The sequence below is a fragment of the Pteropus medius genome, unplaced genomic scaffold (assembly GCF_902729225.1).
Source record: "Pteropus medius unplaced genomic scaffold, Ma_sr-lr_union100, whole genome shotgun sequence".
Taxonomy (NCBI): Eukaryota; Metazoa; Chordata; class Mammalia; order Chiroptera; family Pteropodidae; genus Pteropus; species Pteropus medius.
In genome coordinates this window covers 27,605,594-27,630,883 of record NW_024354502.1, presented here as the reverse complement: position 1 = coordinate 27,630,883, position 25,290 = coordinate 27,605,594, and the positions used below count along the sequence as shown (strand labels likewise).

At 48.7% G+C, this 25,290-nt stretch overlaps 1 protein-coding gene, 1 long non-coding RNA gene and 1 pseudogene across 2 annotated transcripts in view; 2 read left to right on the top strand and 1 right to left on the bottom strand.

Annotated features, from left to right (window-relative positions):
* Positions 1-5,389: 5,389 nt before the first annotated feature.
* ZNF703 (zinc finger protein 703) lies at positions 5,390-9,753 on the bottom strand. Its single transcript, XM_039853593.1, has 2 exons — positions 9,321-9,753; positions 5,390-8,321 (listed from the first exon to the last, which is right to left on the bottom strand). Exons 1-2 carry the CDS (start codon positions 9,561-9,563, stop codon positions 6,792-6,794), a joined length of 1,773 nt encoding a protein of 590 aa, XP_039709527.1. The 5' UTR covers positions 9,564-9,753; the 3' UTR covers positions 5,390-6,791.
* A 578-nt stretch (positions 9,754-10,331) lies between these two features.
* The window catches only part of LOC120595474 (uncharacterized), a 64,108-nt gene continuing 49,149 nt past the window's right edge, over positions 10,332-25,290 (top strand). Inside the window, exon 1 of the long non-coding RNA XR_005650850.1 lies at positions 10,332-10,464. This is a non-coding gene — a long non-coding RNA (uncharacterized LOC120595474). The remainder of the gene's footprint in view (positions 10,465-25,290) is intronic.
* Positions 15,647-15,765, top strand: LOC120595869 (uncharacterized; annotated as a pseudogene).

The following is a 25,290-nucleotide window of genomic DNA, read 5'->3' as shown; positions in this document are numbered from 1 at the left end:
TTCTATTCTAAAATCTGGTTCTGATTAAAACTCCAGAAGGATCATTTTATTTTATGTTTCAAAGAGCTGTGGAGATACCACTGCCCACTCAGAGCAAGGTTTCCCCCACTGTGGTTTGATTTTTATCTGCTTTTCATTTCTTTCCTTGCCAGTCCCATTTTCCAAAAGCAATTGGTTATAGGCTGTGAAAAATGTGATTCTTTTTGTAGACCTTGGTTTAACTTCACAGGATTCTCAACATTAATTGTCTGACCCATTTAAGTACCCACATAGTCTCTGAAATACCTGAATCACTCTATACTCAGCAGTTCATCAAATTAAAAAAATTTAATAATTCATTTTGTTGAAGCCAGTTCTCTAGGTGAAAAGTCCTCATTACAACGCTAGTATCACTGCCTCAGCTCCATCTCAAATCAGGCATTAGATTCTCATAGGAGCACTGGTCCCTGATGCCAAAAAAGTTGGGGACCACTGCATTGATTTCCATTTTGAAGTTTATAAAATACGGCCATTTCATTTTTTTCTCAGCCACTAAGATCGATTTTTTTTTTTTCTAAGAGAAAGTTTTCCCAGTTCATCTGTGATCCAAATTCACTGACAGCTTTTCCTGTTTTAGGAAGTGTTAATAATGCTGGTGATATGCCACTACCCTAGAAGAATTTGGAAAGGCACTTCATTTAGGAAGAAGTTCAAACCATTTCCACGCCTGGAATGCTCTGTGGAGGGCGCAAGCTGATTCTGGAGAGGGTGGGTGGAAGAAAATTCAGATGCGTTGTTTATAGTGAAGCCTGTTCCTTGATGTGCTTTAGAAATGGAAATTATGGGCTCAGGGGCTCAAGTTCCAGCCCTCTCACTGCTAAGGAATGAAGGCCTCATCCATCTTTCCAGCATAGGAGGAACTAGGGAGCCTCCCAACAGATCGGTGCTGCCATGGAAGGTCCCCAACAGCAGCCCCAGTCACCCCCCCACTTCCAGTTCCTGCACAATCAGCATCTTATTATATCCTGTCCTATCCTCCACTGTGTGCACAGAACAATTTAGCACTTTATTAGATCAGCATAAATGCAGTTATATATAATGCTATCTGTCTCATGGTTATGTCTTATCTCTCCCCAGAAAAATGAGCAGGAATTTTGTCAGTTTTCTTCTGTGCCTCATGGCATCCAGCATCGTGCTGGGCATATAGCAGGAATTCCATAAATTCTGTTTGCTGTGATGCCTGACCACCTGGAAATATAATCCTCAAACGGTGGGACACGTTTCCAAGGTGTCATTTTTCTATTTTGGCCAGTAGATATGTTATTTGTCAAAACATAAACTGTACAAGTAGAAAGAAGTCTCTATCACTCTTATGTTCCCCCCCATTTATTTAAAAGTTGAAATCAACCACTGGCCTCATCAATTTCTGGCAAAGCCCCTGACCTTGTTCCTACCCCTGGACCATGGAGAGTTGCTTGGTTTCTGTTTTTGCCTGGCCTTGCCCCATAAGTCCCCTCCCTTGCCTCCTCCTGTGTTGGGTGCCTTTCCTGTACTTGAACTCAGTGGCTGACAGGTGGTTTGGGGGGACTGGAGGAGAAAATGTGGGCATGTTGAGAGTTACAATAGGGCAGGCTTTGTCCAGGCACCGTGGTGTGTCTCCACTGACCTTGGAACTGAGTGGGGACAACTGAGGGGAGGCAGTTTCCTTCCCTCTCCGGGCTGCAGGTTTTTAATGTCTTCTTTGTTGGTCTGGGCCCCTGGAGACTGAACTGAAGGGAGAGACTTTGGGCTGACCCCTCCCTCCTGGACAAAATGGTGCATGCTTTTCCTGTTTAAACAGGGCGCAGTTGTGAAGTGCCCTGACTTCGCACACACCAAGGCCCGGCAACGGCTGCAATAAATCAATAGGAAAATAGAAGCTGCCAGTTAGACTAAACAAGTGCATTTGCAAAGACGGCTAGCCCTCATTAATCACTCTGACAGTCCTAAAAACACATTTCCCCTTTAATGACTGTATTTGGATAATCAGTGCTTTTTCCTCCTCAGTCAGAGTTTGAGTAACAGACAGCTGGTGTTATTACAGCCATTGGGGAGGGAGTGCTGGGATTAGGGTCGAGGAGAACCGTCCACTGGAGGTCTCCGAAAAACGGGGCTGGCTGTAAAGCTGTTGTTATGCAATGATGAGGGGAAGCTTTGTACTGCCATTGATGGCTCCCGGGCAGCCATGTGCAAGTTCCCCCAAAACCTTGACACCCACCTGCATTATGTGAACACAAAAGCCTCATGTTGGGTTTTATGAGCGTTGGCAGATTTCACCGGGTGAGGGAGGAAGGAGTTTGTTTCTCTGGCAGTGAGGTAAGAAGATGGGTTGGTGTGATTTGGCTTTGTTTCCTTTAGGTGACTTTGGCTTTCAGGAGAAAGTTTGAAACCCAGCACATTCCTCTTTATAAATGATGTAACACATTAATGCACAGCACATTATGAAAATGGTAATTCAAACCCATAGTGCTCCAAATTAAACCATACATTATCGGATGCACTCAACCATCTATTTTACAAAAAGACAGGATGAATGAAATCAAATCAAACAGAAAACTGGAGTGCAGCTTCCCCTACAGAATGATTAATAAAGCCACGATAACCCAGATACATATCAGGAAGGAGTTAGTTCATATATTGAGAGACACACATCACAGGGTACTGGCGGGTAAGGCAGTTATGGCTGTCTGAAGATGGTGAAGGGTCCCACACCTCTCCCTAGGGCTGTAGATTTCTTCGGAGGTGGATTGGGGGAGGGCTGGGGTAGGTGGGGGTGGTGGGGGTTGGTGGTGGTGACTGGGAAGTTAAAATTGTTTGTGTCAAACCTGTATTTGAGTGTGAGCCTTTCCTCTTTCTCTCCTCCCTTTCTCCCAACTGCTGCCCACGAAGCCACAAAAATAACCAGGCAAGAGGTGTGAAAATATGACCTGGAGCCAGGAACGTCCAGTGTCTCAAGTTCCAGCTCTGTGGCTTCTACCCTTCCCGGTGCTTTGGCGCCTGGGAGAGATTAGGAGGAAGAGGAGGAAGAGGGCTAGGATGAGAAGGAGGTGAATTAGAAGGTGGAGGTAATTCTCAAAGAAAAGAGTTGCTGGATGAATTAATTATGTAAATAAGCAGTTGGTGGGGAGTATTATCTCTATTAAAACAGCAACTTTGTTTAATGAGAATTTAGCTACAGAAAGTAACAAATTCCCCACCAGCTAATTAAAACAGCCACATTTGTTAGGAATGTCATCCATTTATGGTGGAGAGAACTGACATTTCAGGGTGAGAACTGGGACACTCCAGACTATAATGCCTGCCCTTTGGTGTCACTATGGTAGTTGGGGGCAACCTTCCAGGTCTGCAGAGGAAGCTAATACATTCTGGGGATTGTCTGAGGAGTTTCTACACTGCATTTTCAGACCTCACGGTAAGCCAAGCAGCTACAGAAAAGCTTCTTTTGCTACCTGGAGAGCTTGCTATTGGAGATACTGAATCTCTTCCTTTCTCTGGTCCTAACAAGAGGTGGTCCTTAGGTGAGGAGGTCTGAACAGGTTTAAGAAAAAGTTTAAGTCCTCCTGCAGAGGGAGCAATTTCCAGCAGTTTTAGAAGGCCAAAAAAAAAAAAAAAAAAAAAAAAAAAAAAGTACCTAAGAGGGGGACTTGAGAGACAGGGAGGATGGGAAAGAAATAACCAATGGCAAACAAAAGAACAGAGAAAAAGGAAAATTAAAGCAAGTTGCTATATTTCATGTCTTTTAAAGGTTCAGGCCAATTCTCTAGAAGACCCTGAGCTGGTCTCAGGGAGGCTACTCCAGCCCACTCAGCCTCTCCCTGACTCAGTCTCCCAGGTGCCTAATGATGCTAGCAGCCCTGGTCCCTACCCCAGGGACACGCACAGGGTTTTGTAGTGGCCAGCACTGACAGTTTCTGCAGAGGTTCTCTTGACTAGTGAAGGAATTTGCTCAGAAACCAAGATATAGGGGCGCCCCGCCCACACTCCCAAACCCAGATCCCCAAAACCACAAAAATATCTTATGCTGAGGTTCTGTCAAGTCCGGATGGGATGACTCTGTGTTAGGCTGAGACCCCGCGCTGCGATTCTCTAGTGGAGTTTGGGGCCGGCTGGAACAGCGCGAGCAGAGAACATCTCTCCCACCCCTTGTGCACTTGACCTCGGGTCGACGGACGTTTCAGAAGTACGTAGTTTGCGGAGCACTAACTGCCCAATAAGTCGCCTTGCTCAGAAAAAGCAAAGCAAAAACAACACAACAGCAACAACAACAGATCCCAAAGCCGCGCAGCAACGGCCAGGACCAGGCGAGGAAGGCCATTTTGAGGTGCACCCAACAGGTGGCCCCGAGTCCTGGGCGCTGGATGCCGAGCCCACGCGCCTAGGTGTGTTGCGCCTGGAGCGAGCAGGTGCCAGGAATCCCGCAGCGGCAACCTGCGCGGGCAGGCCTCGGCAGGCGTCCCCAGCTCGCCGCCCCAGGAAGATGCGGCCCGGGCCTCGTCGCCTCCAGCAACCATCCATCTTCTCCGACCTCGGGGACTCTCCGTGCAGTGCACTGGTCCTCGCCCCATCATCTCTATAAACGGCACTCCAACCTCGCCTCCCCGAGGATACAGAAGTCAGTCAGTCGTGTGAGCTTAAGTAAACAGGGACCCAGTGGCTTCAAGGTCCCGAATAATAGCTGCACCTTCTCAGTAAAACCCAAATCCTGTTCAGATGTCTCTGGGAGCGAAGATAACTGAGGCAGACAACCCAGCACTGGCCTTGGGGGAGCCTCCAAGCCTTGCGAAGCACCTCTTTCAGCAGGTGCATTTACCTTTTGGTTTCAGGTGTGTAAAAGGCATTTTCAGTAAAGAGGAAAGCCTTGGCATTTAGACTGGGAAAAACACGCGAGGTGCCGTCGGGGTTGGCGCCAGTCGCTCGTCTTTCTGACACCAGGTGGCGCCAGAGGCACGTTGTCTTTGCTCACCCTTAGGGCTTTGGGACCATGCTGCCAGAAGTCTGTGTTTGAGCCCTGGATCCTGGTTCCTTTTCAGCCCCTTGTACCTCGAATCTAGGCCCAGAGGGTAATCCACATTTACACACTCCCCCCACCCCCAACCTGTCCCCAGGAAATGTCAAGGTCTTTGAAGTGAAGTGAGGCTGGGAACTAAATCACCAAGTGAAAAAAAAAGAAAGGCGGTTTTACATTATTTGTAATGCATTGGCAGAAGTTTTGTTTTTTTCTTCCCTCTTTTTTGAGGACAGGCTTTAAACTCGTCCTTGAATGGAAATCTGAGAAGGAAACCATAACGTATTTTAAACAATAAAAAAAGGGTATCTGCTTAGGTGTCTGGAAGTAGGGTGGTGGGTGAGGGAAGAGAGAAACACCACGGTGTGAATATAGCCAAGTATTTCATTTATTAACAAAATAAGTCTTACCAAGGGAGAGTTCTATTCATCCCAAACAGGCTCCGCAGTCCCCCCATGCTGCTGTACTAAGACCAGGAGGAGGGATGGTGTGGGTAGAAGACCCAGGGCCCGAGTCTTCAATCCCAGTCACTGAGGGAGCCCATGGAAGCCCACTGCCAACTCGGGACTCTGTTGGGTCAGGCCTAGTAGGGGGTGACAGGGGCTGCTGTGATCTGTGTGCTCCCTGACTCTCCAACCTTCCCCCAATGGAGCTAAAAGGTTGTTCTGCCTGCTGATATCACCATTGGTCTGCTTTGGAGGGATCTAGCGAGGATAACTGACACCGCCCCCCACCTCAAGAGAGGGACCACTGCCCCAGTAAAGGAGAGAAAAACAATGACTATAAAAGCTCTTCGCAAAATATAAAGAGCAAAGTTGCACACCAACAGGGCCTTCTTGGACTTATAATTGAATTAAAATGAGCCCTACAAGCCCCCTCCCACCCCCATCCCCCCACAAGTGGGCAGTGTGGCCACCGGGTGTTTGGGGCCTGGAAGAGTCTGGAAGTAGAAGGGCTCTGTCTGAGGCCACTTGGGCCCTTCTTTCAGGGCTCTCTGTGCTCAGACCAAGTAAAGGAGGAAAGGCTCTAATTTTGGGAGCCAGGGCACAGATCAAGGACCCTAGGAGGAGAGGGTCTCAGGGGAGGAGTCACAGAGCAGAGTTCTGGGTCAACAGAGGCAAGACCTCCTGATACCAAGGCCCCTCCTTGCAACCCCCAAATTCGATACAAAAAAATATCTTCTCTCTGTTACTTGTACAAAAGAAAAAACAGAACCTCAAATGGAAGGAAACAAGAGGGAATGAAGGGAAAAGAAGGGAAAGAGGAGGGGAGAAATGTAGTTTTAACGGTTAAGAAGCATGCAAGAAACTCCCCAGGAAGGGGGAATAAAACAAAGAGAAGAACCCCAGAACCCCAACTCTCCCTCTTCCCCTAAAACCAAACCAATCAAAAATGGACAAAAAAAGCAAAAGGAAAAAAATTTAAAACATATCTAAGAAAAAGAAAAAAAAATAATTAAAGAAAGGAAGAGGGGCGGGGAACATGTAGTTATTTGTGATTAATATTATTATTTGGGGGAACACAGACTTTTTGCATACCATCGACTCGTGTGGGCCGTTAATGCACTTATATTCCCAGCTTGTAAGCTAACATTATAGTAAATAAATACACAGTCCGGTGGGAGGGTCTGGGTTGGGGGAGGAATCCGGCAGGGACAAGCAGTAGTGGAGGCTGCAGCGAGGCCAGGCGGCAGGGGGAAGGGAGGCCGAGAAGGAGGGGGAGGTGGGGAGAGGAGGGTTGGGAAGGTGGGAGGGAGGAAGAGTTGTAGTTACTGGTATCCGAGCGCGGAGGCTGAGGCTAGTCTCTGTCCGTACAGCGCATATGGCGAGTAGTAGGGTCCGGCTGTGGGGAGGGACGGCACGGCCAGGCCCCCAGCTGTAGATAAATGGCTCTTGCCATAGGGGTGGTACCGGCTTAGACCCAAAGTGTGTGGACTCCTCAATGACAGCGACCCGGGGCTGCCCGGGGCGGTGGGTGGGGGGAGGTGCAGATGGCAGGAGGCCGCGGCTGCAGCGGCCGCGGCGGCGCTGCCCAGGCCAGAGGCCCCGGGGTAGGCGGCCAGAAGTTTCTCCGCGCCCGGCAGGGCCGTGTGAGTCCGTAGATGACTGAGCAGCTCCTCTGAGGTGGCGAAGCGCTTGTCGCATGGCCCGCTGGCTGCCACCCAGTTGCAGCTGTGCGGCAGCGGTTCGTTCTGTAGCATGAAGCCATAGGTGTAGAGCGGGTGGCCTGGGAGTGCGGCCTGGGCGGCGCTGGACGAGAGCGCAGCGGGCTGCAGTGGGTGCCCGGGGTACACCAGTGGGTAGCCTCCAGCCTTTAGGCTGGGCCCAGCCGGATCGTGCGCACTGCAAGTGGAGCAGCTGGAGCCGCCGAGGTGCGAGGCGCTGTGGTAACCTCCCAGGCAGTAGGGGTCGCGGCATAATCCCTGCAGGAAGGAGGGCGGAGAGGCCCCGGTGAGCGGGCTGGAGCTGGGGGGCTTGCCAGGTGGCAGGCCCAGGCCCCCAGACAGCTGGCCTCCCACGAGGCCAGACTTGCTAGGATCCAGGCCAGGCACGAACTGAGAGGGGTAGCCGGCGTAGGCGCCCACGATGGAGCCGTGGTAGCCGATGCTGGAGGGTGGCAGTGGGAACACGGAATGGCCGGTTTTGTAGGGTGACACTGGCGCCACGTGGCCGGCCCCCACTAGCGCCGAGGGCGGCTCCGACTTGCGCCCGGATGCCCCAGCCTCAGCACTGCCGCCTTGTGAGCCAGGCTCCCCACTGCTCCCACGGCTCACGGCCGTAGATTCCGGGCTGGGCTTGGGCTCTTGGTCTTTCTTGTCCAGCTCCCCGCTGCCAACCCCGCCACCGTTCTTGCAGTCAGAGTGGTGCGGGGAGCCGCCCCGGGAGCCACCGGGCGAGGAGGAGGATGATGACGCGGAGACCGGCGCTCCATGCGGGGGAAAGGGTGTGCAGGCGGCGCTGGGGACCCTGAAGCCTGCCTTGTCTCCTGGGGACAAGGAGGAGGAGGAGGAGGTGGAGGACACCGAGGAGGAGCCGCTGTCTTTACGGGAGTCGCCGCCGGAGCCCTTGGAGTAGGGCTTGAAGCTGGACTTGTCTTCTGCTGGGGATTCTCCCAGCTGCTTGAGCGCCGCAGACGCGGAGGCGGCACCCGAGGCGGACCGGCCAGGGTCCTTCTCAGTTCCCAGCCCGTTGGCCGCCGCCGCTACTGAATTGAGCTTGGACGAGGGCGGCGGGTCCGGCTTGCCGATCTGAGAGCAAGTCTGGGCCAGCAGCGCCAATGGACTCTTCTTGGCGTCCAGCTATGGGAAACAGCAGCAAGGGAAGGGAGAAGGGGTGAGGCTATGAGACCGACGGAGCAAGCGGGGGTGCCTGGGGAGCTGGGTGGGGGCGGAAAGGACCGGAGGTGGCGGCCAACCGAAGGCTTTGGGGAGAGGGTCTGAGAGCGAGAGCCCTGCGGGCGGGGCAGCTGGGCGGAACTGCGCTCACGCCGCCCGTCGGTCGGATCCCTCCCTCCCTCCACTGGGTCCCGGGGTGCGCCGCAGGCCCTGGGGAATGAGGCCGTGGAAGTAGTCCGCCAAAGGCCACCGCGGGAGAAGGTGACTATTCTGGAGTCCGGGCTGGAGGAGGGGCTGTGACTCGCCTCCTTCCCTCTAATCTCCCCCTTCTCTGTGCTCAGGGAAAAACTTACTCCTTCAGTTTGGGGAACTTCGCTTGGGACGGGTTTCTGGCGGTGGCGCCGCGGGGTAGGAGTGGGGAGAAGCGCATTCGAAAGCCGGGGCTGCAGTTGGCGCTCTCTTAGTAGTCTCTCCCCCTCGGGGAGGGCACCCAGGGAAGTGGGAAGAAGAAAGAAAGACCTAGGATCGAGAGTGCCTGGGCGTCGTGCGCTCTAACCGGATGGGACAGAGGCGGAGTGGGACGGGGGCGATTCGGCCTTCAAAGAGAACAAACCCCGCTGATGGTGGGGGGTGGGGGAGGCGGGAAAGGCCCAGGAGAGATCATTTCTGGCCTGGAAACTGGGTGCCAAGGAAAAGTAAAGGACCCAGTGAAGACTTAAAGAGCAAACGTAATCCGAGAGAAAATACCATGGGAGAGCGTGGAAGGGGAACCTTCATGGAGAAGCCTGGGAGAACTGGGTGTACTCTGATCCCTCTGTTCTCCGCCCCTCCTCACCCAGTCCGCCAGCGTGGCCGGACCTGAGCATCACGCCGAGCCCCGGGGCACAGGCAGTAGGGCCATCGGCCGAGCAGCGGTGCGCGGAATGGGGACGGCGCTGCGCGGGCAGCGACCAGCAGACTGACCTCAATGGGGCTGACGGGAGTGGAGGACAGCGGTTGCAGGTACTCCGGATGCAGGAGGTGGCCGGTGTGAGCGCTCAGCATCTTCAGGACCCTGATAGGAAGCCGATTCGCCTGGCGTAGGGGGTCCGCCGGGGGCAAGAGGGACACCGCCGCCGGCACCGCCGGCCTCTTCCCGCCGCCGCCGCTGCCGCTGCCGCTGCTTTCGGGTGTCCTTGGGTTAGATCCAGCGGGCGAATCGCTCATTTGGAGGAGGCAGCGCCACTGGGGGGGCGGGGAGGGAGGGGGAGCACCGGGGAGGCGAGCTCCCGGGGCGGGTGGCTCGCTCCGCAGCGTGGAGCGCGGTGCAGCAGTCGCCGCGCCTCCACCCCTCCTCCACCGACGCCGCCGCCGCCGCCGCCGCCGCCGCCGCTACTAGCCCCGGCGAGCAACACAAAAACCTTCGCCTTCCGCGAGCCGCACGTCAAATAGCCGCGATCGGCAGCCACACTTCAAAGGGATCGCCGCGCCCGCCCAATCGCAGCTCTCGCCGGGACCCCGGGGCGGGGAGAGCGGCGGGCGGAGGCCTGCGCCGCCGGTGGGAGGGGAGAACCTTAAAGGGGCCTTGCCCGCGCCGCGCCGCCGCCTCGGCCTTTACCACCCGCTGTACTCTTCCCCTCCCCCCAACTGGGCCGCCCTTGCCCGGGAGTCCCACAGAGGACTAGACTTGTCCCGGACCCTGGGCTCTGCGCCCTCCCCTCCGCTGGCTTTCCTTTCGCTTTCTCTCCCCTCTCCCTTCACACCACCCGGGGGAGGTGCTGGTGGGGACAGTCGCCCGCTGGCCGAGTGCGTCTGCGGTGGGGTGGATTGGGGCGGGAGGTGGGTAGCAGCGCACGGCGCTGGCTCCGGTACTACCGAGTCCTGTCCTCTCCCGGAGGCCGCGTGGGGGCGGGCGGCGCCTGCAGAGCCCTAGCCCCGCTCCGGCCCTGCTCCGGCTCTGCGCCCTCCGGTCCAGTTCTCTTCGCCGAATTGGAGTCTCCCGGGTGTGTCACTTGGGAGCGCCCGAGCCTCGGAGGCATCGACGGTTCTCGGGACGCGGCGTAAGCCGCTCCAACTACTTTGAGCCTGTCCTGTCCGAAGCCTGCAAGTTTGAGGACTCTCTTCCGGGGTGAGATGGTCGCGGGCAAGCGCGGTACTCTAGGCTGTGCGCCTTGATTTATAGGTTCAGTGTCTGGGTGTGTTTCAGGTTTCTTATCGTGTCCTGCTTAGAGGCGTAAAATTCCCTCACTGCACGGCGCCTAGCTGCTATTTTGGGGGCACCCGGGGTCACTGGATAGGCCAGAGCCCCGAGAAGATGGGGATTTCTAAGTGCTGCACGTTGATACAAACTCGAGAGATGCTCACCCTCCGCCCCATCCTTTTCTTCTCACGGGGAAAAATGCACTACCTTTTCCCAGGGAAATTTCGGAATAAAAACTTTTTATTAAAAATAACAATACCCTCCTCTACTCCCCCTCCTCCGCGCCTTTCGGATAGAGTGTGCATTGCCAGCTTCGCACCTGGCAGAGATTTTACACAGTCATAGTCTGACATTAAAGTTCCCGGTCCGCGGATCGTCAGAAGGTGAAGCTGGTCCTTTGTGCGCGGGCCTCTGGGGAGACCACTTCTCCGTGCTTTCGGCGGCCAGTGGAGGCGCGCTGGTGTCACTGCCTCGCTTCGAGTACCACTTTCTCAGCCCTCATCCATCACTCTGATTGTCAGGCCTGTCATTCGGGGCATATTGCTTCAGGACTACCGGTCCCTGACTGCCGCGTTGTTCTGCGCTTCGAGACAACGAGAACCCAAGATGGGGATAGGAGATTTCAAAGGGGGTTCTTCAAAGAGAAAGAAAGGACTATCACAGAAATAACAAATAGCAATCCCGAACCTTTATCATGCTCAGTAAAGAAGACAGCAGGCACCACTCCCAGGCCATATCAATCAAACGCTAAACTAAATGTGCTCTGTAGATCTGTGCTGTTTCTTGGGCAGTACTTATAGACCTCCTAGAAATTCCACTGTCTTTCCTTACCCCAATTTTAATTCTGGTAAAATCAGATTAAAAGGAATGTCAAGGGGTACCCTTACTGGGAGATGTCTTACATATTGCAGCAGAGGGGTACAAAGAAGAGGGGTGGTGATCCCATTTACTTTATTGTGGTGGGCTCTATCCCCCTCTCCTGCCCCCAGATCTTGTCATGCCAGCCTCTGCATTCTGACATCCATCGCTGCCACTGCCAACGCTACATTTAAAAGTCCACTGCAGGGCTGCTTCAACCTTCAGCACCATTTAGCCTTTGGGAAACTGCTATGCAGAGAGAGAACAGAAGAAAGCCTTACAGAATGGAAAAGGGTGGGCCTTTGTCGGCACCTTGGAGGAGCAAGAGCTGGGAAGAGGGGAGACCTAGGAGACAGTAAAAGATGAAAGACTCCTTCTTGATTATTGTAACCAGCCCAGCTGTGAGAGCCAGCCAAGAAATCCTTCTAGGACCCAAGCAGATGTGTGTTAGGAATGATTAATGGGAAATCAGTTGGGAGCAAAGGGGAGGGGGCGGAGAGAGAAAAGGCATTTAGAAATTTGGAAGGAGAAGAGGGGTAGGAGGCAGCAGAAAGGAGAGAGAGAAGAATGGAGGATGATAAAATATTTACTCTCTATTTGGAGAGGCAAAGAGAAGAAAAAGGTAATGACTGAATGAAAGGAAGGGAGAAAGGAAGAGTTGAGGACAGGATGGCTAGGCTCAGGGCGAAGGTGGGGAATTTGCCTAGGTAATAATATATTATCCTTAAAAAGAAACCTTAATCCACAGCAGTAATCACTGATAGGAACAGTGGGTGCCAGACAGCACTGAGGTGGAGACCAGGTCTGTTTTTGCTCACCCACCTTCCTGGCAAGGAGTGCTAGCAAGGAGTAGGGACTCCATTCCTTTCGGGTGCTGGTGAGGGCAGCAGGGCACCTTGGCTGGATCCATTCAGTTGCCTTAGGAGAGAAAATGGGAACCCATACTCAGCCAGACCAGAGGCCTAATTAAAACACTACTAGACAATTATTATAATCGGTATTTGACATTCACTTAGCTGAAATGCTAACATACACAGAGTCCTAAATGGGGCCCTGGTGGCCTAAAGCAAGGGCAGTTTTCAAATGAATAGCTTCTCACCTAGGAGAGAATAATAAGGCTGAGTATTCGGCTGGGCCATATATTTTGAAGTCCAGCTGTGGGCAGAGCATTGTGCTAGGGGTATGGTTGAAAAGTCCATGCAAAAAGTTATTGTACAGGGATAGGGTATATGACACATGTCCTCCCTTGCAGATAAGTGGCAGATGTATGGTTTGGGGTTCTCCCTCTCTCCAGGTCTTTCTTAGACTGCCCTGCGAGTGAGCAGCACCATTAAAATAGGATAGGGGTGAGGGTTGCTGGAGAATGCCCCAAGCCACTGTGATGAAGAACAGCAAGTCTGTGTGTCAGGCACTTGATCAGCATCAGGACTATTGTTCTCATTTCCATTTACAGCTGAAGAGGGTGAGGGAAGGAGCGGTTAGTCCTTTACTCAAAATCACATGACTGGTGAGTGGCAGAGTGGTCACTTGGAGTCAGGCCTCTGAACCACAATGCCATGGTTGTCTTGGGCAAGTGCACCTCCCTCAGCTTCAGTTTCTCATGTGTAAAATGTAAGAGTGGCCACCTCAGAGGCAGGAGGCCCAAAGCAGACAATACATGTGCCATGTTTAGTGTTTGGCAGAAAGAAAATCCCAGGTAAATGAAGGCTGTGATGGACCACCTGTATCTGTGGAGAGCAGTCATGGCAGCAGCTAGATCCAGAGGGCCTCAGCACCGGGAGCTGACCATAACCACCCCACCCCCACCCCCAGCTGTCCCAGAAATCCACTGAAATGAGAGTCTCCCTCCCTCAGCCTCCAGTCAAATATCTTAAAAAAAAAAAAAAGTTCCCCTCAAGAAGCCATCAAGAAAATCCTTTAGGAAATTCTGAATATTTATAGTTTTTTCACTACTTCAATTTACATAAAATTCACCACCCAGGAAAAAATGCCTGAGTCAGGTTGAGAGCTAGAGGTGGTAGATTTGTTGTGTGGGGTTAATGTGGAGTTTTCAGTCCTTGCTGAGGCAGAATTGCCTGAATGATCGCCTCTCTCTGCATAACACTCAAACCCTAATGGCAACAACATGAAATAATATCTCACTGCGTAACTATTTACATTTTTTTTTTTTTAAAACTGTTTGAACTCTGAAAAGTCGGCCTCATAGAGAACTTGGTTTTCCTCCCTGGCGCTTAATATTTTTTAGCGGCCGGTAATTGAGGCCTTGGCCAGGAGCCCTGGTGTAGCGCATTGCACTCAGGGCACTGGGGGCGCTTCCTCCACAGGCCTCCTCCCAGGCTTCAGACACAGCTGGGGGCCGGAGAGGGCCAGAGGAGCAAGAGGAACAATCTGGGGAAAGCGAGAACAGACAGCCTTACAGGGAGCATACTCCAGTAGCTCCCTCTTCTGTCCTCCAGTTCTTATTATGTTCTATTATTATACGTAGCACATGGCGTCTGCCATTGTTTGTTTACTTGTTCATTCTCCCACTGGACTGTGAATGCTTCTGCATTGTCCTCATTCTCTTTGTATTCTTATTGTCTAGCCAGTTGTTTAACTATCATTATCACAGTAGCCAACACTGAGAGCCAACCAGGCACTGTTGAAAGCACTTTGCTTGCATTATCTCATATAATCCTTACAGGTAGCCCGACCAGGAAGGTCCTATCATTATTCCCATTTCACAGAGGAGGAAGTAGAGGCACAGGAGAGGTTAAATAACTAGTCAGAAGTCCCAGCTGGTAAGAGGTGGGGCTGGGATGTGAATCTAGGCAGTCTGAATGCCGTAAGTGCCCAATGAATGTTTGTGATGAATGACTAAGAACTATTTATTTATATCTCACTCACCTCGCCATAGTCCCCCAAAGAGTCAAGATGGATAACTGTAATTTACAAAATGTTAGCTATCTAAGCATGTTAAAGTATCTTTTCCCAAATACATCTTTGTGTTCATCATTTTCTGAGTTATTTTGGGCAGGTGTTTTTATCCCCTTTGCCAGATGAAGCACTGGGCTCTGAGACTTTATGAGGGAGTCTAAAGTCACACAGCAAACCCTGGCAAAGGGCCGAGAAGAGGCCTTCTAACTCCCTCCAGTTCTCCTATCACTGCCTGTTGCCTGTGGATGGGGAGGTAACTCCCTTTGATGAAAGAGGAGTAATTAACTACTTTTCCTCTCTGTATTTTCCTTTGGAGACCTGGTGGGAAGGAATGGACAAAAGGAAATGTAGACTGAAGCTTATCTTCTAGCCCTGGTGTTTGATCCGGGTCCTTGAGTAGGGTACTTTGAAGAAGTGATTTCATTTATCTCCTATCAGCCCGGGGGAGATAGGCAGGGCTGGCGGGAGAGGGGGATGCCAGTAGGTGTGCTTTTGAAGTTCTCTTGCCTTCATCTGCCCGAATCCTCCCTCCCACCCCACCCCATACATCAACCTTAGCCCTGGGCATTCACCCTTGACTACTTTGTTCCTTTGGGCTTTCAATTTTCTTAGAGATGCTTCTTTTAAGTTGCAAATACTGCTGGAAGGAATCATACCTTAGCAATCAGCCAACACCTCAATTGTGATTAGCAGACAATGAGTGTTCTACCCAGGGTAATAATAACATTTATTGAGTTCTGACTCTGTGCCAGCCTCTGCTCTGAGCACCTTACATGTAAGAACTCATTTACTTCTCACCGCAAACTGATGAGGTGGGTACTATTATCATGCCTGTTTTATAGTGGAGGCACTGAGGCCCAGAGAGGTTAAGTAACTTGCCCAAATTACACAGCTGAAAGTGGCAGAACTAGGATTCAAATAGTCATTTCCTGAGCCAATCTTCTGTGTGCAGGACTGAGGGAGAGAGAGAGAGTAGCAGAAGAAACAAAACAAATGACTAATCATTTTCCAGAGGACTGATCTTCGCAATTAGGATTTTCCTTTCATCTTGAGGAACGAGAATATGGTAGAGAAGAAAGTGAGGCAGAGAAGGAAGTTAGAGGAACATTTACTCAATGAATCAAACTGGATTGAAGTAATTAATTCATCTACTGTTTATTGACCACTTAGAAGGTGCAAGCCTGAGGTGATCTTAAGGTAGGTAAGGACCAGAGAAAGCCAGCCAGTACAGCCCTCCCATCTCTCAGGTTTGCACATTCCCAGCTCCTGAAAGGCAGGGCAGCCCTGTCCTTTGGGCATCCATGTGCTTCTTTTGTAGATTAAAAAGAAAAGGCAGGTCTATGGCCATGCTACCCTGAACAAGCCCGATCCCGTCTGATCTCGGAAGCTAAGCAGGGTTGAGCCTGGTTAGTACTTGGATGGGAGACCACCTAGGAAGACCAGGTGCTGTAGGTGTAAAAAAATAAATAAATACCTTAACAAAGGATTGTAAGCTGACAAAGTCCTCGCAATCTGTGAGGTCGACCAAGGGTTGCCTTGCCTAAAAAATAAAAAAATAAAAAATTAAAAAAGAAAGGGCAAGGGGCCTTAACTTAATTCTGCTCAGTACCCTGTAGTTTAGTTACCTACTGTTCTTAAGTCCATTTACTCAAAATTAAATTCAGATTCCAGTAACATTTATTGAACACCTTCTGGATGTCAGTGTGAACCATTCTAGGTGTGTTCATGCACTTTCTCTTTTTTGGGTATAAGAGAAGTCCTGGAGCAGAGCGAAAGGCCCCTGAAAGAGAAACAGAGACCCTGCTTACCCAAACACCCTGCCCCCACGTGCTAAGCTTCTACCATCTGGAACCAGGGGGTACCCCAGACCTAGCAGATCTCAGCGGGTGACAGACAGACTGTAAGTATCTCACTTATGGTATCTCACTGGTGTCACACCTGCTTTTGACCCTTACGTGGGCTTCAGCTGTGATGGTGATGATGTTCCTATGGTCCCCCACTTCTCATGGCTAAGCCTCTAAACTTGCCAAAAGCATGCCCCTTTCAAGGCCGGGCTCTTAACTAGCTGGCATGTGCAGCTCCAAACTTGTTTCAACAAACACAACTAGAGAAAAGGGAAGAGCTACTCAGGCAGTGACTTGATTATCACTGGTTATAGTTGATAAAACCAAATTCCAAGACTCCAGAACAATTTCGAGAAGAATTTATTTTAGTAGCCCTTGGCCAGCCTCTATTCGGAGAAAGAAACCTGAGAGGTAAGGTCCCGATCAAACCGAGGGCCAGAAGTATAGAAATAGAGTAATTCATTCAGAGTGGAAATTTACAGAATAAGCCCCCTTTAAAAATGATTTAAAATTATTTTTTCTTTTATTGAAAAAGTGCATTTCTTTATGGTGAAATATGTTCCCGTGGTGCCAACTTGCAAAGCTATGAGACTATATAGTGAGAAAAGCTCCCTTTAGCCATCTAGTTTTTCTCCCCAATGTAGCAATGCTATGAGTTTATTGTCCATCTTTCCAGAGGTATTTTGTACACATATTAGCAAATACATATACATTGTTTCCCCCTTTTACACAAAAATGGCAGCAAACTACACAAGCTGTTCCTCACTTGCATTTTTCTTTTTTAAACTTAATGTATTTTGGAGATCGCATCATAACAAAAGCATCATAGGCTTTTGTGTTTTATTTATTTATTTCCGTTTCAGGGCATTGTTACATGGGCGTGCCCAGTTTATTTTGACTAGTCCCCTACTGGTGGGTATTTGGATGGTTTCTAATCTTTTGCTCTTGTAGTAAATAACCACATATAGGTATATGTGTACATACGTATGTGTATATATATATATATATATATATATGTCTATAATATATGTATCATTCTTCATGTGTGCTAGATTAACTATAGGTTGAATTCCTAGGAGGAGAATTGCTGGGTTAAAAGCTCTATGCATTCAAAACTAGCCCCTTTTAAGAAAGTTGGTAGAAGAGGCGTACAGCTGTGGAGTGAGTTAGAAGTTCAGCTGAGGTACGCAGGCAAGAAAACCTGGGAAATACCTCTGGGACCTTCTGGTTACATTCATTTGAAGGTTCATTAGAAAAGGGTTCCATTTCTAATTTTGGATTTAAGAAAACATGCACACTTCTCATGCTCTCCTACCCTTCCCACTTCCTCCCTCATTTAGTAGGAGAAGAAGGAGGAGGAGAGGAAATATTCAAGTCTGGCCTAAAAGAATCAAAGATATTGACAAATGCATATTTTAATATAGTAAACTTTCCAATAAGTGAACCCTAACAAGGACTCTGGATTATCTAGACCTTTTTCGGTCATGCCCGAGAAGGCAAAGACATTGCATACAATGGTTTTGGTAGTGTCAGTGGAGGGTCATCTCCTAACCATGAATTTCCAGAATGAGGCCTGTGAAGTGTTAGAAGACATCAAATCATGAAATCAATAATTATTATTAGTAGAGTGCTCACCAAGGCAGGTAAGTAGTCTTCATTTCGTTCTTTTTCTTTTTATTTTTTTGCATAGATATTACCTGCAAAGTTCAAAGGCATAAAAAGATGAGTATGTATGAGATGATAAGAGTTTTCTGCTTTATTAACCATTTGCAAGGAAAAAGAAATGCAGCAGAATATCTCACTCCCCAGGCGTTTTGGTATCTGCAGCTTTTTTGAGCCCCATTTTTATCTCTTCACTTTTGGTCCTAGGCCTAACCTCCTTGGGCCACTGAGTCAAAGCTTACTTTTTGTTAGTGTCCTTGACCTTATGACACTGGGAAGAACCAATGGGACTGGGTGGAGTATTGATGGACTTGTGGAATCAGGATAAATGTACTTTCCAGTATGTCTAAAGTAAAATTCTAACATCTTGAAGAACTTTCCAAGGGGACTCTGAGGCACCCTTCCCATGTCTCCCCGGGCCTAACATCGATAAGTTCAATACAACCACTTACAGTCAAGATATCTTTGTTTTTCTTATTCATTTCCTTAAATAATTAAATCAATGAACACATGATTAAAAAATAAACAACAACAACAAAAACAACAACAACAAACCAAGTCTGAACAACCTATACCAGAAACACTGCAGTCGTTAAAAACCATTAGACTGCGTCTTTTTATTTTTATTCCATTTCCACATCAGGCCTGAAGGGGCTCTCACAGGTCCCTCTCCTCTCTCTCAGTGGGTGAATTTTTCACCGCTGCAGTCAAAATGCATAATGACAGTCTTATTTATGACAAGAGACATGTTTTAAAACAGTTGTTTTAAAACAACTGACAGAGCTGCAAGATGGGAAACGACAAGAAAGTGCGATTTTTTTGGAGAGTGGGAGGGGCATAGCATGCTGGCAAAGAAGGACAGTATTTTCCTTATTAAAAGTTGGAATTTGTCCTTTATTCCTGGAGCAAAGAATCCAGGAAGAAAGCTGGGAAAGGGACATTACGTAATGACAGTACTCAGAGGTCTAGGCAGTTGGCCCATGAAGAACTTCCTTTCGGGCTTTCTCAAAAAATGCAATGCTGTATGAAAGTGTAAAGGCAGTGTGGGGCCAGGAGAAAGGTGAACTCTGCTCCCCAACCCCACCTCGCCCTGTGCGATGTCTCTAGTCAACTTAACAGGTATCTATGAGGCCCCTAGGGCTTTGCCCTTGACATGACACTTTCTAGTCAAGGCAGAGAGAGCAAGTTGGACACCCTCAGGATGGCAGGAGGACAGTAAAGGCTGTTTTACGAATGGCTCGTTGAGGCCCCTGTGGATTTAAGGAAAAGAAATCCAATTTTCTCACCTGTGTTTGAGGAGAAATCTCTCTCCTACAAGCAACAACTGGAAATTATAATCTTTTCTTGATAGCTGTTCCTCCCTACAAATCTGGAGAGAAAATTACAGAAGATGAGACCTTACCAGGGTTGACACTGACCCTTGGGAGAGGAGAAACAGAACAAAAGTCAAGAACAAAAAGGGAAAGTAGGGAAAGGAAGAATAAACTTGGATGAGGAATAAGCTACCATCTTCACTTTAAGAGTGGAGTCTGTCTCTGAGGTGGTGACAGACCCAGGGCATGGAAAGGAATTAGAGTAACCCCGGCACATCTTTTTAGAGTTTTATTTTTCTTTTTTGTGGTTTGGGGGCCTATGTGTGTTGGGAAGGATGGACCAGAAGCAGCTAATGGGTCTTTCATTGATGGGTCTTTGACTATTTCTTTCCTCTGTTTCTGGACATGATCATGTTGATATGAGAACCACTGGATTAGTTCAACCAGTTTATCTCTTCCCAGATTGGGGTTTACAGCCCAGGTTTGCAGAGCCCCGCATTCAGGAGCCTACCCAGGCCCAGTGACAGGGCTAGGGTGCCCTCTGATTCTTCAGCTCAGACCTGGGCAGGATGGATAGTTAAAGCATTGGTCAACTTCTTCCCTGGGGACACAAATTCAGAACACATCCACCCCCTCAACCACCTCGCAAGCAAAGCAGGGTATTGGTTTCTTAGATCCCAATATATTTTGCCAAATAAGAGTGTTAATACCCCTCCCTCCTTTACTCCACGTGAATTGGCTTACTTAAAGCATCTTTTCAGAGACGTCAGCAGTTTAATAGAGGCAATAAGTCAGAGCTGCCCTTGTGTTTTATTTTTCTGCCAGTATTTAGTTAATTAAAGAATGCAAATTAAAACACCTTAATTTATATAATATCAATACCAACGCCTTAAGACATTTGGCATAACTGCTCTGGCACGTCCCTTACATAAACTGTTCAGAGCTGTGCTAATAAAAATGAAAAAGGTTGTAAATCAAATTTAATTTATTCGTCTTCTGTTTGGTAAGAGAGCATATGCCAAAATCAAGTTATTTATGAGTGCATCATAACAATAGGCATTTTTGTGTGTTGCAAATGATGAAAAAGTTTTTTTTCCCCCGCTCTTAGGGATGTTTGTTTTAATTTTGAAATGTCTCTAGGTGCATTTATTTTCTGGGCTCCGATCTCTAAAATTTATATTATTGCACCCATATCTCCAGAAAAAAGTAGATTTAGATCTTGAAAAACACATTGAGCCTAAAAATATGGCAACAGCCACTCAAAAAGACACCTGCAACCATCTATATGTGAATTAAAAGGTTGGTGATTTATATCCGATTTCTTAAATATTCCATTAAGAGGATTATCTCAGAGGAGGCTCCGATACAGACAGTGTCGGAAAGGATTTGGGGTGCGGCTGCTTTCTTGGAAGCCTTGGAGATGAACTGCGTGTACTATGTGAGTGAATAGTTGAACACCCACGTTCATCTTTCCCCTTATTTGCTGATGTACCTTTCTTTGTCTGGTGCATGTGAGCCTAGAGTACATTTTATTCAGTCCTGGAGGAAGAACAGTAGGCTCCATTCAGGGATACAAAGGGATGGCGTGCTCTCCCCGCTGCCCACAGCAAAGTTCCCTACCTAATGCAATCATCCTTTTAGATTCTCTTCCTCGTCCAGCTTTCAGCTCCACCGTGTACTCAAACAGGTCTCAGTGCATGTGGGAAAGTTGAGAGAAGTTTCGGAATAACCCTCTCCACCCTGATCCCATCTTCAAAAACCCAAGAAAATTCACGAATACAACCTTCTAGCCAGTCACTGGCCTCCCGGCTTGGGAAGAAAAAACACAGTCCAGTACTATAGTCTATTGTATTCATGTTCCAATTGGCTTTATTAAGTGATGGGCAGCATCCCATCCAAGATCTTGAAGGGGGCTCTGTATTCATTATCTTTTAACATGCGCATAACACGCTTGGCAGAAGAGGTAGAATATTGGAGTTGCTAGACGGGGAACTGATGCAGAAATGGCAAGTGGCATCTTTCTGTGACCTTGATAGCCATGGATCCTTGGCTGCTGCTGGGGGAGACTACTGCAAAACCTCAAATAAAATACATCCTGGAAGTGTCCTTTTTGATGTTAAAAATAGTGACACATCTTTATATTGTTTCCATTTGGAGGCAATGGGATACCCTCCCTAACCGCAGACTCACTGCAACGGTGAGCCAGAAACTTATACTCATTCAAGTAGATGCTCCTTTTTGAGGGGATGGGTACCAAGCAGAGCCAGAGAAGGTCCTAGAAATGTTAACTGCCCTACCCAGGCCCTCCCAAATTCCCCTCTATCCCCTCCACCTGGTGTCTCACTGGGTCATGGGAAAAAAGAAGGTCTAGTGTGGCAGATAACCCAGCTTGAGAGGCAAGCTGTGCTTTCCACATTTTCTCAGGACGCCTAGTGTCAGAGTCTCTCAGTGGTAGGTTGGTGGGAGCACTGTGGGCAGTTCCTCAGGGTGTTCACGCAGGGCCTATACATCGCCATGCATGACTGTGGGCATATTCTCTCTCACTTTTTCTTCCCTTGTGTCATCTTTAAAAGCCAATTCTTACCTTTATATTTATTTATACCCCTCTAAATGCAGATACTGTAAAACCTGAAGCCATTAACAGAAAAGTAACAAGATCTGAGCCAAGTATAAAGGAGGAGGGGGAGGAAGAAGCAGAGTAATTATACCAGAAGGGAAAGAAACTTAGATTAAGGAAAGTTGATGCAATTGAGAACAAAACCCAGCTTCTAACTCCCTGGTAGCTTGGTGGGCGGCTGCCAGCTCTCATAATAACTATGGATTATTGTACCTCAAAGGCAGGTTTAAATGCCGTCTGCGGGCTCCCTGGCTCTGCGAGCTTGGTCAAGCCACTTCATCTCTCTGAATCTCTTGTTTCTTCATCTGTAAAACGAAGATGAACCTACTCATCATAGGGTTCTTGTGAGAATGCAATTGAACAGTAGCTCTTACTTAAAGATTGCATGTGCTGTGTGCAGCTCCTCTTCTAAATGTTTGACAGAGAGGTATTTCATCAATTCTAAGATGCATTTTATCCACATTTTTTAACATTTCTGACATTGATTTTAACAAAGCATTGTGTCACAGGTTATCTCACAACATTTTTTCTTTCTTTGTTAGGCCTAAAATAATGGTGCATTGTAGATTAGGTGAAATATGTTATTAACTCATTCAGTCCTCACAATAACTTTACGAGGTGGGTGCTGTTTTTGTACCATTTTCCAGATGAAGAAACTGAGGCATAGAAAATTTAAATGACTTGTCCGAGAGCTATAGCTGGCAAGCAGTGGAGGTAGGAATATGACCCTAGGCTATTTGACTCTACTGCTCCACTCTACTGCCTTTCAACAAACATTTCAACAACATCATTTCAACACAAATTTCACTGTTGGGAACTGGAGATATATGTTGAAAAGACAGGTAATGTGTCCTAAAGGATTGGGCTCTAGTGAGGGGACCAACGTGTAAACAAACCATATCTCGTGGCATCCAGTGCAACACTGTTAATATATCCAAGGCATGGAAAAAGAGAAGGAAGAGAAGGCTAGTTTCTTTGAAGCCTCTGCCTTAATTAAGGCTTAGTTCTCTAGTAGAAACTAACCCCCTAGAAGGTCAGGAGAGACACCTGTTAGGTCTGTTAGACACCTGAGTCTGTTAGGTGGACCTTCAAATGATAGCCAGTGGACACATTCTAAGAGCAGAGAACCAAAAGCGCAGGTGCTTCACCTATTTCATGTACGGGCACTAGAGGAGAACTGGGCAGCAGATTTTAAGGGAACATGGTGCTCTCAGGCAAGGTTTGGAAGTGGCTTTTGGGTCAGAAATGAAGGGAGAGGTTTGGCTTCCCAAGGTGAGGGCTGGAGGCTCTGTCCCTGGACACCCAAACCGGGAAGATGGGGAGCTAGGGGAGTACCCGAAAAGGAGAAAAGAAGAGAGGGAATGAACCACTTTTTGGAGCAAGAAAATGCAGCTTCAGAAGGGATGGGACAGTTGTCTTTGGGATGAAGTGAGATGTAGTGAAGGGAGGAGCAGACTTGGAGGGAGAACACCAGCGTTAGAGACCCGATTTTGCCTCTTAAGAGCACATTATCCTTTGAATCTCAATTTTATCATCTGTCTAATGGGCATAATGACATTGCATTTATTACTTCACACAGTTGTTAAAAAAATCAATTAAGCTAATATATGTGAAAGTACTTTCCAAACTAGATAATGCTATGCAAATGTGAGTTATTATTGTTGTCCTTCCAGCCAGGTACTTGCTCTTTCATTTCCTTCTTGGTTTATGAGCTCGGACAAGTTACTACAGGGAACAAAGAGAAAAACACAGGGAACAGGGCTTGCACTGTCTCGGGCAGTCACTAAAGTGGCTTGACTTAGAACTTGAAGCTCCTCCTGGCTGGGGGTCTCACTGACCCTTGACCTAATGAGGAAGCATGGAGACTTGGCTGCATTAATGGGGATGGGATCCTAGCCTACAGTACTCATTGCCCCCACTTATTTGACCCCGGCCCAGCCAGCAGCAAGTGAGCTGACATTGTGAGAGAGCTTTGGGTGTATCTTCTTCCATGAATAGGAGAAGTTCAGCAGCCAATAAAGTAGGACTTAACAAAACAAAGCAAAACAACATAACAAAACCAAAGCAAATCCATCTGACAGAACTTCTCTGATAAAGAATATTTTCTCAAATTTCAAACGGAATAAACCTTTATTAAAGCCTCTTCTAGACCTAACAAGCTTGGGATGGAAATCCCACTGGACATGAGTCCTTGGCCTTAGACACGAAGGTCTATGATCTGTACTTTGTCGTGTTGCAGGCGGGAGAGAGGGGGGTCTATGGAGGCCTGGCCTCCAAGTCCAAGGGTGTCCTGATCTGAAGGCCTCACAGCCTGAAGCCTGAGAGGGGAAGCGAGGCTGTCCAGAAGGTGGAGGAGGCTGATGTTAACAGGCCACTCCAGAGACAGCAGAAGCCGACTCCATATTTTCTGGCCTTTTCTGAAAGGGAGAAGGAAGGAGGAAGTGGGAGGAGAAGGAGGAGGAGTAGGAAGAGGCCCAAGAGCTGGGAAGAGTAAAGCAAAAAGAAGGGCTTAAAATGTGGGAGGAAGTGAGGAGGAGGCGAATGTGAGGGGGAGGAGAGCTGCACCAGCAAAAGAACTGAGGAAAAAGTAGTCATTTGCATGTAGAAGGCCTGAACTCCCCACCCTTCTTGCTCTTGGTCACCTCCCGGACCAGTCTCAGCATCTCCCATTCCTCTCCATCCCTCACCCTTCTGGAAGACTCCGGCCTTCTGAGCAGGGCCTGCCTTCCTTGGCAGCAGACAAAAGGCCATTTCTGAGTTACACAGAAAATGTGTTACTTTGCCAGAGGGCCTGGTAAAGGCCACACAGCCCAATCCTGGGCCGAAGAGAGAGCGTCAGCAGAGGGGGGGCTGTCAGTCACTGGGAACCTTCTGTGAAAGGGGTCCCTTGTCAACTTCCCCTGCCTTTGAAGTGACTGGGATGGAGGTGCTCAATTAAAAGCCCATCAGTCTGTAAGTAAATCAACGCCTATCAGGCTTGTCACATCAAACAAACGATTATTACCCCAGCCCCAGCCCGCCCACCCCATTAATCTGGCTATTCCTTTTTGACGGCTCAGGGTCAGGGCACCGTAAATCCTGTCCTGGATTGTAGCCACCTGGATTGGGATGAAAGCGCTGGCCCAACAAGCAAGGGCCGCGCTCAGGCATTTCCCAGAGTCCTCTGGAGGATGCAGGAGGAGACACCCAGGGCTAGAGACAGATAGCGACTCATAGAGACAGGGTGATATGAAGAGGTCTGTGACTGGACAGAGACATGAGAACATGTATAAAATGTAAAATCCCTGAGAAGTATTTTGTTCCAGACCATTTCTACTTTCTTCATCCCAAAGACAACTGTCCCATCCCTTCTGAAGCTGCATTTTCTTGCTCCAAAAAGTGGTTCATTCCCTCCCTTCTTTTCTCCTTTTCGGGTACTCCCCTAGCTCCCCATCTTCCCGGTTTGGGTGTCCAGGGACAGAGCCTCCAGCCCTCACCTTGGGAAGCCAAACCTCTCCCTTCATTTCTGACCCAAAAGCCACTTCCAAACCTTGCCTGAGAGCAC